Below are 13,038 nucleotides of genomic sequence, written 5' to 3' on the forward strand. Positions count from 1 at the left end.
AAGGTAAAATGCTGATACAAATTTACTCAATGATAGAAGTCCCATAACCTTTAATTTCTAATCCTGGCTGTACCAGTCACACACTGTGCAGCTTTAGGCAAACCACAAAGACTATGGTTATGCTTCCTGTCCCTCCCAGATGAGGAAGTGTGCCTTTTGTTGACAGGTTCTGCCTACAAAAAAAGGCTGTGTAGATGCTCTGGGGGTCTTCTCTAGACAGACAGGGCTTCCAGAACAATCGGCAGCCCTGTCTGCTGTGCTTCTGGGTGCCTGTTTTGTCGAGAGAGTAGCTGGGCAGTCCGGCCACTCTGTCGACAGAGTGGCACACTCGTCTGATTGCCTTTTGTGTGTGGCCATACTCCATCAACAGAAGTTTTGTCAGGAACTCTCTTCTCACAGTAACTTCTGTCAACAGAGTGATGTAGTGTAACCAGAGCCATAGTATTCCTGGTTTAGTGTCCCCATTTTGCAAATTAGAATAATTTTTATTTTCTAAATAATTATTTTAATGATGATGAATGTTTGTAAATGGCTTTGAAATTGGAATATTATTTAATTATTCTTGTTATTGGAGTAGAAACATTTTATTTTAATTAGTTTACAGTTTATTAAATTGGAATATTTTTTACTAGTATCTCTTGATGTAGTCAGTGTAGTTTGTATAGTGTTGAATGAATTATAGTAAATTAACAACTTGCACAAAATACATAGAAAAAAACATATCCTGTGCCTGTTTAGCCTTGCGCAGCCAAATGGGGCTATCAGGAATTCCCTCTGTCACAAAAGAGATTTTATTTAATGACTGTTGTATTTGTACAGTAATATGAAGAGTTATAGATTACAGTAACCTGACTAATCTGTTGTTGCTTTTGGCAGCTTTTCATACCTGTTCAAAATTTACTTTTACATAACTTACTAAAACAACAAAAGCATGTTCTGCATAACCTTGCTTTGAACAAGTCCAAGAAACGTGCCTAGTCTCAAGCCTCAATAATTATTTACAACGACCCGTACAAATGTATGATTGGATTCAATTGTTTAATATCACTTCACTTCTATGGAATTGTTTTGATGTATCTTATATTTCTGATATTCCATGAAGAATTAAGAAAATTTCTCTTTGTTTAAACAAAACAACTCTTTAAATATCTATTTAGAGATTTTTTTTAAAGTTTTATATTTGTACCAAAAGTTTATTGTAGAGGAAAACATAGGCCCTTGTCCTGCAAAGACTTGAGGACTGTGAGTGGACCTACTGACTTCTGTAGGACTTTTTGTAATGTGTAAAGTTAAGCATATGCATCCATGATCCTGGCCTAAAATTTTAGTATCACCTTCATTTTTAGTACACTTACTTCAGAATTGAGAATAAAACAAAGTAGAAGATGATTAATCGATATCATTTTCTGATTTTCATGCGCCAGTGTAGTTCTGTGCTCTTGTTCTATAAATAGTACAGGACACTTTCATATCCTAGCCAAAATGTCTTAATAAATATTCAGACAAATCTTTCATATGTAGCTATATAAATCCTCTTTTTATGAAAATTAAATCTTGAGCTTAAATTATTTAATATTATCACAAGTCCAAATACTTTTCTTAGTTAGTGTAGGTTGTTTAATTTCATAGTACAGGAGACTTCTTCTTATGGGTATTGATTATACCGGAACTCTCAATTAACCGGCGCCAGCCGCTGCTGGCTCCACCACTGGCCTGGGGTTGGAGCTGCCAGCTCTCAGCCCCTGGACTGCTGGTGTTCCTTTGGCCCCAGCAGAGCTCCACTCCCTGGCCCAGCTGCCAGCAGAGCTCCACTCCCCAGCAGAGTTCCCCCCCTCAGGGCCAGTGGCATTCCTCCACACCTCAGGGCTGCCAACAGAGCCCTGCATGCCAGCAGAGCCCGAGGCCACCAGCACAGCCCTGTGTTCTGGCATAGCCCAGGGCCTCCAGCAGAGCCCTGTGCACCGGCGTTGTTCCACACCATGGCAGAGCCCTGGGCCCCCAGCAGAACTCTGGACCCCAGGCCCGCTGTCACAGTCCTGCAAACCCATGAAGTTCTCCCATCCCTGGAGCTGCTGGAATTCCCCCTATCCCAGAGCCCCAGCCAGCTCCCAGCCGCAGGGCTAGGGGAGGATCCCCTGCCCCACCAGGGATCCCACAGCCCCCTCTTTGTTAACCATCGCTTTTTAATGTCTAGCAACCTCCCAGTCCCAGGGTTGCCAGATAGGAAGGAGTTTACTGTACATTTCTGTCTGATTCTCAACTCTAAACTTAACCACTGGCTGTTAAACTGCCTGTCTTGTAAACTCAGCTACTGATGTCTGTGTTTTGGATACACAGAGTAGTTTTTTTTTCCATAAAATGAGGAATTGTGTGAAGCAAAAGATTATGCTTGCAGTATATAATTTGTTCCTCCTGCCTAAAGTTGTATACAAGTGAGGTTTCCGAAACGTCAAGTTGCCGAAGTCTGCTTCCCAAACCAAATCCAATGAGGAGGTAGTCTCAATCTCCAGGCCTGTTCCTCCACCTTGTTATCTGTAAGGGCAGTGTATAGTATAGCCTTTTGATCCAAGTTATACTGTGTTGGAAATGATGAATCCTTATAAAAGTGGAATCTGTTACTTAACCTGTCATTGTTACCTTCTGTGCTAGTCTTCATGGGACTAAGCTCAGAGAACCTTTTTGGTATGTAGACATGCACAACCTATTTCTACATGCTTGTTTCACCTGCGATCCTACCCTTCAACACAAAATGGGTAAATAGCAATCTTAAATCCTGATCCTGCACATAACTGTGTTCCTGCTTAAATTTAGAAGCAGCGAGTAGCTCCTTGATGTTAATGGGACTACTCATGTGTAAAATTGAAGCATACACATAGCTGTTGGCATGATTTTGGGCCTAAAACAGCATCCATATTCATAAGTGTTTTTGGTTTTAAGCTTCTATTTAAGAAACATGTTTACATGTCTATGACAAATCTTCTGTGGAGTGCTACTTACTTCCATGATTATTGAGGGTTACCAGTGTTGATTCTTACTTCAATTTCTTTAACTTTCAAGCAGAAAGCAACAAACTTTGGAACTATTTCAAAAATTTGTTGCCTTCCTAAGGAGATAAAATTAGTCCTTTGCTTACTGATCATTAAAAGAATTATGTTTTTACTGTACATAACGTTGTAATACAAATGGTATAGTGTGGCCTTGTTCCTGAAAGGTAATAAACATCCGAATCTTTTATTACCTTAATTTTTTTAAAATGGGCCCCAGTAGAATGGCTCTTGAGACACAAGGTACTTTTCTTGCTTTGACTTTTTTGAGGATAAGTTTGCTGTTGCAGTTGTGTTTTGTCCTACTTTGCTAGGATCTTGATAAAACCCAGGATGACTTACTGAAACATCAGGCTAGCATTAGTGAACTCAAGCGCAATTTCATGGAATCTACACCTGAGCCACGCCCCAATGAATGGGAAAAGCGGCGTATCACACCTCTGTCTCTACAGACACAAGGGGTATGTCATGGCAGACACTTGTTAGCATGTATTTCCATATAACTGTGTAGAGAATATAATAAATATGCATTGCCTTCCTATATTAACCTTTTCTTTCGTGCAAATGTAATGTTTTACTTTATACTAAATACCCATTAACATTTTGTTACTTACTTTTGGTCCAGACTTTAAATACCTTGTTTGAGTTTCAGAAAGAGGGTAAGTCAGAACAAAAGCAGTAGAAAGAAAACAGTTATGAGAACTAGGCTTTGTTCTTTAGAGGTGCTGTTCTTACAAATTGGTTTTACGGTAGCTGTAAAATTGTGAGAGAGACATTAGGAGGTTACATGTACATGTCTATCAAACTTGCCTTTAAACTTACATCAGTAGGTAGGTATATAAAATATTTGATAATGTTAGTTAGTATGGCATAGCTCTTAAGCTATATTCACTTTAAGATACCTCAGAGGCTATGGCTAAATTAAGGTTTTCAGTATTTCATAGGTCTTTACAGACTATATCTTGAACTAACTGTTTAGAAAGCATTGTTTCCAATAACTAATACATGTTTTGGCCAAAAAACTAGACACACAAGTTGCTGTCACAGTTCAAAAATGGTCAGTGATTTTTATAACACTTAAATCTGCTTCTGGTTTTATAAAGACTGAATTACTACTCATGAGTATTTGCTTTAGCATGTATTAATCTGTCTCTGGACCTGACCTCATTTTTTCCTCTGATAAATGAGTGTTCTATCCTCCTTATTGCTCCAGGAAATTTAATGGTTTTTGAGGCTATAAGACATGGAAAATGTTTTAAAATTCCTGCAGGCTAGATTTGCTAAACATTGTCAAATTATTTTTCACCCATATTAAGGCCCCTACTCAGCAAGGTACAAAGCATTTTGAGAAGCCATCGTAAAATCAATGGACTATGACTGTGTTTAAAAATCTTGCAGAATTGGGCCCTTGATGGCTAACTTGGAAGAAAGAAATCTCCAACAGCTCATTAGCGGACTTAATTTTTTTTAAGTTGTTCGCCTACGTGGCCACTGCTAGGATGTGATTATTCAGACTTTGCAACCATCACAGCATACTTGTAAAGAAAATGCATAGTTTTCCTTTGTGATATTCCAAAAATGTGGATAGATTTTTTGTCAGTATTTTGCTGGTAAATATACTTGCTGGACTACTAAAGGAACTATCTATATCAGTGTCGCTTATTTTATTTTGTGCTTATGTGTTTTTGTATTAAATTAATTAGTATTGAAGAAGAGGTAAATTCCAGGTATTACATTTCCTCTATCTGCACATTCCTGTTACTTGGTGTGCTTGTGCTTCTTTCAGACCAGTGTGTTCATTTTTTGTATCATGGTGTATGTCTGTCTTGTTATTTGTTGATTTATGTTGGTTTTATAAAACCAAAACTTCAAAATAATTTAATACAAAAAAGGAGACCACATTTTTGCAAGAAAAAAGCTGCCTATGAAGGAGAAACAATGGACTAGAATTACATGGATTACTGAGGCAAAAACAGAAGAAACTGACAAGGCAGCTACCTTCAAACCTTCAGCTGTTTTTTGTTTTGGTTTTGTTTTGTTTTCCAAACTTTGTAGTGACCTGAGGTACGCAGAGCCCTTAAAAAAAAAAAAAAAAGTTTAACCCAATTACAAGAGAATAACTTTCAGATGACATTCTAACACATTGATCAGTGTTGATGTCTGCTATCAAAGGGTATGTGTACAAACACCATTTTGTTGACAAAACTCGTGGTTTTTTATGACAAAAACCAGGGAGTGTTCACATTCCCAAGGTGTTCTGTCAAAAATAAATTGAGAGGCCATGGCGCTTTTATCCTCAGCATTCTTCTGCTCCCCCTTGATGCAGAATGTCTCTGTCGACAGAGATCTGTCAACAGAATGCCCATCTGGCTGTTCCAGGGGGCCTTCTGTTGACAGACGGGGCTTCTGGGACACCGGGCAACCCTGTCTGCTGTGCTTCCAGTTGACCGTTTTGCCAGTAGAGCTGCCAGGCAGTCCAGCAGCTCTCAACAGAGCCTGTCGCTCTTTCAGTCTGCTTTGCAGCCTGTCCACAATATATCAACAGCAGTTTTATCAGAAGATATCTTCCGACAGACTCTTCTGTTGACAGGTCACTCTAGTGTAGACCTTGGCAAACTAGTTTTGAAGTTCTGAATAATTAATATTTTTAAAAGGGCAACAAGACACTCAATATATCCTGTTCTGTCACTGAAAATATCATGCTATCTTTATTTGCTTAGGCTGACAAAAAACCTTGCATTTTCATACCAAAATGCACTTTCTGTAATTGTTCAGCACTCTGCAAGGAATATATAATAGTTATGTGACTACTGCAGCCATTCTGCAGATCAGTAATTCTGGGGAAATAAGGTAATTCTGAATACTCCCCTAGATCTAAATGCGTGTTCTCTTTTCGGCCTTTTCCCCCATCTCTAAATTATAAAAATTATTCTTCCTTCATTAAGTGAATTGAAAGATGTTGATGAAAATGATGTATAGGAGAAGATGATTATGTAGCAATTTCAGTGCTCCTCATCAGATTACCTTTGACTGGTTTTCAACTAGAAACTTGGAATCTGATTAAAAACAAATAAATGCTATAAGCCTTGATTCAGTAACATACAGTATATAAAATATGTGGCTGGGTGGTCAATTATCTGACCCAGGGATTGTGGCATAGGAAACTTTCCAACTTTCTAACAATAATGGACCTGCTTTGGACATTAAAGCAAACAGTGGAATATATTTTATAGAGGAATCAAATATTCATTTCTACCACATCTTTCCTCCTTTCATTTTATCACCCTTGTAGTTCTGGAGGGGGTGGGGGCGATGGATTACTTAATCTTGCTCCAGGTATGAAAAATTTCCATAGCAATTTAGCAAGATGGCATTAAGCCTGTGAAATTATCCTTGTAAGCTAAGGAGGGCACTGCTTTTCCTTATTGGCACATGCTTCTTCTCGCCCACTGCTCTGTTGAAAATATATGCCAATTACTTCAAAGCTTGTGACTTAATAAATTTGTTAGTCTCTTAAGAGCCCCTGGATAGCTTGGTATTCTCTGTGGCTGCGTCTACAGAAGCAAGTTCTTTTGAAAAAATTTTCAAAAGAAGGGGGCTCTATCACAAGATCTCATGGAGCATACACTCACAAAAGCATTCATTCAAAAGTAAGTTGAATGTATGCGGTACTCCTTTTAAAATTGCTATTCCTTTCACGTTTCAGGAAGAGCTCCCCCTTTCAAAAGATTCTTTTGCAAAGAAAGCATGTGGAGACGCTCTGCAGGGCCCTTCTTTCAAAAGAGCAGTCCTCGTGGCACCTGATTTTTTGATCCCTGGCCTGTTCGTTTGAAAGACCGGGGGCTGTGTGGATGCTCTCTTCTGAAAGAGCAGATCACTCTTTTTTTATATACTTTTTTGTGTGTGGACGCACTCTTTCGAAAGAAGTTCTTTCAGAAGAGATCTTCCAGAAGGGCTTCTTTTGAAAGATCTCTGTACTGTAGACATAGCCTGTGTGAGAGAAATATATTACATTTGGTTAACACTTTGTACCATCATCCTTTTGTATTGCACAGCGTCTGTGACTTAATATTTATGAAGGAAAATTATTGTTATAACCATTTGAGATATGGAATTTCCAGTACCATTACAGTCACTCCCTTTCTTTCAACTTTAATTAATTAATTAGAAATCCCTTCCTGCCTTTAAACATTAATTCAGATTAGTGTATGTTTTTGTGCACTGAACTCAAAGGATTATTTGGTGCTAATAGAAAGCATATACAGCAGTATTTGTATTTTAATGAAGTCTTCCGATTTTAGGTATATATTGACAATAGTAAAATCTGCCAACACTCTCACTGGCCAACTGGTTACACTAGAGAAAAGAACACTTCTGACACTAATACCAACCTACTTGCTTTTCTAAGTGATGGCTGCACGGCAAAAGCTCTGTCTGGGCTAGCCTACTCAGGCTTGCTTGAATATAGCAAGCACAGGTAGTAATACCAATGTACACAGTGTAGTCTGCATGCAGCTATTAAAATCCTGGTGTAGCCTTCAGTACGCATTTGGTTCACTAGCTTGTAATGAAGTATGTGTTACACAGTCTTCACTGTTACTGTTAGCTGGATTCAAGGTTGCTCAGGTAAGTTAGCCCATGCACAACTTTGCCATGTAGACATGTGAGTTCTGTCTATGCTAGCATTCCTCTTTCGAAAGAGACATGCAAATAAGGGGAATCGAAAATGCAAATGAGGCACAGAATTACGTATCTGGCACCTCATTTACATATTCCCCAAATAGCTTCTTTCAAAAGAAGAAAAGCAGTGTAGGTGCAGCTCCTTCAAAAATAAACCTCATTTTTGAAAGAACCCTTATTCCAAAGGGGAAAAAAATAAAAGGAATGAGTTCCTTTGAAAATGGGGTTTATTTTCTAAAGAGCTGTATCTATGCTGCCTTCCTTTTTGAAAAAAGCTCTTTCAAAAGGAGAGTATGCAAATGAGGTGCCAGATTGCAAATCTGCACCTCATTTGCATTTTCAATTTCCCTCATTTGCATGCCTATTTTGAAAGAGTAATGCTAGTGTAGACATAGCTGTTCAGAGTTTTATCCAGAAGCGCTACAAAGTTGGTGGCAGTAAACTGCAAACAAATGGCGGTTTATGTGTGTGTATGCATACGGTGCTAAAGCCAGAGCATGTTTGTCAACTCTGATTTACTGAAATAACAGTGTGCTGTAAAAATATAGTTGAGGGATTAACCAGAGTACTGTGAGCCCACTTGACTGCACATAGGCTGAAGTAAAAAATTCTGAAGGCCATTGGTTATGTAGATGAAGTTTTGCCTGAATTAGCCAGTAAAAAAGAAAAGAAAAAAGAAATAGTAGTTGCCCCTATAAATGTCAAGCACAGTATTAGGGGAAAATTAATCAACTCATAGCTAAATTTGCCTTGACTACCTTGAAAGTATGCTGTGATTTTATTATAGGATGTATATTGGTGCTCCTTTCTTCCTTATGCCAGCTGTGTAGTCAATAAATAACAAATTTGGTCTGCTCCTAAATTACACCAGAATGAAATATAATTTTACTGTTTTTATATTCTCAAGCTTATAAAGCGCAAACTCACATTTTTAAAAGGAACTTTTAACATGATATAACATCCTGTGTTTTGGGGAAAAAACTGAAACAAATGAACATTTAGCTTTAAAAGATGGCTGCTGTGTATCTATTGTAATATTTTTCAAATAGATCATTCACTTTTTATGCATCTAAAGTAAAGTCTCATAGCACTGTATGGCAAGAAGAACAGGCAATGTATGAATACCCTTAGTACTTTAAAAAAAGTATTTGAATAAATATGTATTTACCCAGTAGATGGGAACAGCTCTCAATTTTTTTATGCTGAATTCTTGAGTAAATAGACATTTGATTGCTAATTAAAGTACTTCTTTTTAAAACAGGCTTTTGAAGTTAAGCTGAATAAAATCTGTTTAAATATGATTAAAGCTGTGGTGAACACCTTGAAAAGAAGAAATCTGCAGTTTATGCTTAGCCCTCTGTTCAGGGATCTTGCTGCAGGCAATAGAGGGAAGTTATTAAGAGTGATTTAAAAGAAATATTTGTAATATTGAATCTAGAATTATCTAAAAGAAAAGTGTAGTGCCCTCTGACAGTTATGAGAAGGTTTTGTTAATCCCTTCCTTTTTATGCATACATACATATGTAAAATATTGTGTGTGTGTGTGTGTGTGTGTGTGTGTTGTGTGTGTAAAACAATACACACATACAATCAGAAATATATAAGATAATAACTGAAGTGGAGATGTATCATTCTAGCATAGCTAAGTATGGTCCTTTCTTTGGTACACAGCAGAGTTTTGCCATTAAAGCTTGTCATACTGTCATATGTTTCCTTTCAAGGGGCACGCTTTAGTTTTTTCTTCTGATCTTGTAGAATTATTTCACAAGTGAATCCTTCTCTATGTACTATTTGTTCTCTTTCTTGCTTAATCTATCCTTTCTTTTGTAGGTCATTGTTCTCTCTCACTGTGTTAATTCTTTGCTCTTCATTTTATAACTTGTCTAGAGCCTAGAAGAGGAAATAACGTCAATTTTATTTAGAAAAGAGGGCTTTTCCACTAGTATGAAATCTATCTTCAGTTCATCCACCGCAAGAACAGCAGAGGGCACTGTTGTGAAAGATAACGTAACTTCTGAAATGCTTTCTGCCTCACCCTTCTCACAACTGCCTGAGGTGCTTGTTTGCCTTTTTTTTTTCCTCCTCCCTATAATGTCACACATACAGAAATGGGTATTCACTAGCATGTCAGATAAATTTTGAGGCATGTATTTTTATCATCTAATAAATAAACAAGATGCCCTGTGTGATGCAGTGTGTCCCTAAGAAATTACGTATGTATATTTTATAGAAAAGAAAATAAAGGAGAAAATAGATTAACCACAAATACAAACTAAGATAATTTAATGTTTAAATTCAGATGTAAATCCACAAAAATAAAAATCTATATGAAAGTAACTTTTTATTCAATCCCATTGTGTCAAAGCCGTTCAGCAAATACTAATTTCTTTTGAGGTCAGGGCTATCGCTCAGTATACTGCAGGCTTAATCCTCTGTTCTTTGCATTCACAAAATATTACTTATCTCCCATATTTGATTCTCCGGGAATGAAAGATTAGGCACTATACTTACTGTATACATACAGAACAGGATTAAGTCACAGATGGTGTGCTGGTTTTAATAATTCTTTTGCTTTTGTGCATTTGATCCTGAACATTGCTTTAATATTGTCTTGTTTAATATTCATGGCTCTTTAAATCTGATAGAAATTCCTTTGACATGGTATGACAATACAGCCATACTGTCACATCTTTTTTATTATAGCACAAACACTAATAGAATTTCTTTGGTCTTACATTTTGAGCTGTCCCAAAGGGGCTTTAATAGGACCTTCTTAGTAGTCTTGAATCATGGTACCTTTGACAGTCTCACATCATAATATTCTAAAAGTTCTCATTGTAGTGTTCTATTTAAATACATAACATTAATGAAAAGATCTGTCAAAGTCTTAAAGCTAGAGACAACCTAAAATACAGCCATCAAAGTACTTAAAATAAGGTGTGTGTGTGTGAGAGAGAGAGAGAGAGAATAAACTGACATTGGAAGAGTATCTGAAGACTTTTTTTTCTTTTCATATATACAGTAATTTTGTTTGTGATTTAATGACTGATTTTAGCTGTTTCTGTAAAAAATAATTGATGGCCCTACTAGGAAGCATTTTTGGCTTATGTTTATGCTTCTGTTCCATATCTTTTGGTAAAGATCTTACATAATTCCAGTTTATGGTACAAAACCCTACATAGCTGTTATACAAATTAAATTAAAAATTGTAGAAGACAAACAGTACATTCTGCATGGATCTTAAATCAAACATAATGATACCCATACAGTTTTTAGAATGCATTCACTGTGAGCTCTTTTTATGCAGCTAGTACTGTGTATTGTTTTGTCTATGAGATGTTAAATGTTTGTGTCATCTGGTGTTTAAAGGCTTATTGATTTGTGTCCTCTGGTTGCTTTTTGCTTCACAGAAACTTGTTTCCAGAGCAGAAAGGCCTTGCACTGGACCCAGCGATGCTGATAAGGTTCCAATGATTTTTTTTCTGTAGTTAACTCTGGTCTGACATTTCTGATCCATCTTCATTCTTTCTTTCCTTTTTTCAGTTAACATCACAGTCACCTTTGTTCTCTTCATGACATGAACCAGCCATCAGTTCATTTTGTTTTCATCATTTTAATTTATTCATATACTGTGCTTTTGTTTTTCCTCATCCATGTTTTTTGTGCAGAGTTCACATGAGACTCTGACGGTAGTGGAGGAGAAGAAGCAGGCAGAGGTTGAGCTAGAAGAGACAGTAGCCATTGAGAAAATCAACAGAGGGAAAATGCAAGCTGTCACTGATGCTGGGGAGCCCCATAAGGTGGAACATCTGTCAAAAAAGGACTCTTCTTCATTGTCATCCAATAGCAGCAGCAGCAGCAGTAGTGAGAGTGAGGATGAAGTGGTGGGAGAATATCAGCCACACCACAGGGTAGCCAAAGACACCATAAGAGAAGAACAAGAAGAAAATGAAGATGCCAAAAGGAAGGAGGAGTGTGCAGCAAAAGCAACAGAGAGAGAGGAAATGGTACAAGAAGGCAATAAAATAAAAATAACAGTTGAGCACACACAAGTTACAGCAAAAGCTTTGGCCCAGGAAAATACAGTTGTCATAAAAACTGGAGAGAAGAGTGTAATGAAAGAGGGGAAGCTAGACCTGAGAGCAGAAGATGAACAGCTCAGAATAAACGGAGATGTGTCTCATGTTGATACTGATGTTGTGCCACAAATAATTTGTTGTTCTGAGGTAAATGGTAGCACAGCTTGAGAACTAGATTGTCTAGAGATGTTATGTTCCTTGGGGTGGAAATATACCTGCCTTTCTTCTCCTGTTCTCCATGTTCTTCAGTGTTCACCAAGATTCAAATATTATGGAAAGGAAAAACCACTGATAAACCGTGAAACTGCCTACTTCAGTCATGATTTCTGGCTCTTTTGTTGGAATGAATAGGAATTTCCCAGTAAAGGAAACCTTCCTATGACTGTACCATCTCCTTTTCCACTTATTACATTTATTTGTAACTTTTTTTAATGTTTTCAAGTCTTGTCTTGTCTGTTTTGTTCATTGTTTTTGGCGCAGCCATTACTTGTAAGCATAGTGGGAAATTTCTTTATATTTGCTGAAACCAATTTGTCACAGCATTTTTATTCAATTTTTTCTTACTGTTCACAGATTTTTTTTCTTTGTCCAAGTCTTTTTTTATTATCATTATTATTATTATTATTGTGAAAGGACTACCTAGAATTGCTATTGATACACATTGCTAGGAGTGTTAAGAGTGCCTACAATTAAGGCAGGTTGGACAGTAAAGGTATGGCATACCCACCATTCCTTTATAGCCACCTCCTCTAATACCAGTAAGATAACTGTGGAAGCATGAATTGGCTCCACAAGGAATCATGGCCAGCTGTTTTTAGTACAGAAATAGGTTTATTAAGGTTAATTTTTAGATGTTCCTTTTGAGGGAGGAAGAGTAAAGTGGAATGTCGAGGAGCTGGAGTTGACATACCTTTAGTTTGAGTTACCACCGTGTCCCCCCTGGGGGGCGGGGAGGGAAAGAGAGAGAGAGAGAGAGAGAGAGAGTGTGTGTGTGTGTGTGTGTGTGTGTGTGAATGAAAGGATCTCTCCAGTCAAGTTCTCCTAGGCTATGTCTACGCTAGGCAAAGTAAGTCAACCACAGATATGCACTTTCTAGCTACGTAAACTGCATAGATAGAATCAAACTATCTGCACTTGGCTTACTTGGCTGTACATAATGAGCAAGGTCAACACGGGAGTTTCTCCTGTCAACCTCACTTACTCCTCAAGTCTCATAAGGAGTACAGGGGTTGAGT

At 37.5% G+C, this 13,038-nt stretch overlaps 1 protein-coding gene across 17 annotated transcripts in view; it reads left to right on the top strand.

The window, feature by feature from the left end:
* The window catches only part of EPB41L2 (erythrocyte membrane protein band 4.1 like 2), a 213,675-nt gene that overhangs the window by 182,987 nt on the left and 17,650 nt on the right, over positions 1-13,038 (top strand). For 5 of the 17 annotated variants that reach the window (XM_074990571.1, XM_074990572.1, XM_074990569.1 and 2 more), the window contains exons 14-17: positions 3,359-3,505; positions 9,612-9,779; positions 11,135-11,188; positions 11,393-11,950. The exons of 1 other annotated variant lie outside the window; for it this stretch is intronic. In XM_074990571.1, coding sequence (XP_074846672.1) covers positions 3,359-3,505; positions 9,612-9,779; positions 11,135-11,188; positions 11,393-11,950 — 927 coding nt within the window. Of the gene's footprint in view, positions 1-3,358; positions 3,506-3,696; positions 3,704-4,936; positions 5,035-9,611; positions 9,780-11,134; positions 11,189-11,392; positions 11,951-13,038 lie in introns of all 17 variants that reach the window. 11 more of the 17 variants (XM_074990586.1, XM_074990577.1, XM_074990582.1 and 8 more) reach the window with 11 other exon arrangements.

Source organism: Carettochelys insculpta, chromosome 3 (genome assembly GCF_033958435.1).
Source record: "Carettochelys insculpta isolate YL-2023 chromosome 3, ASM3395843v1, whole genome shotgun sequence".
NCBI lineage: Eukaryota > Metazoa > Chordata > Testudines > Carettochelyidae > Carettochelys > Carettochelys insculpta.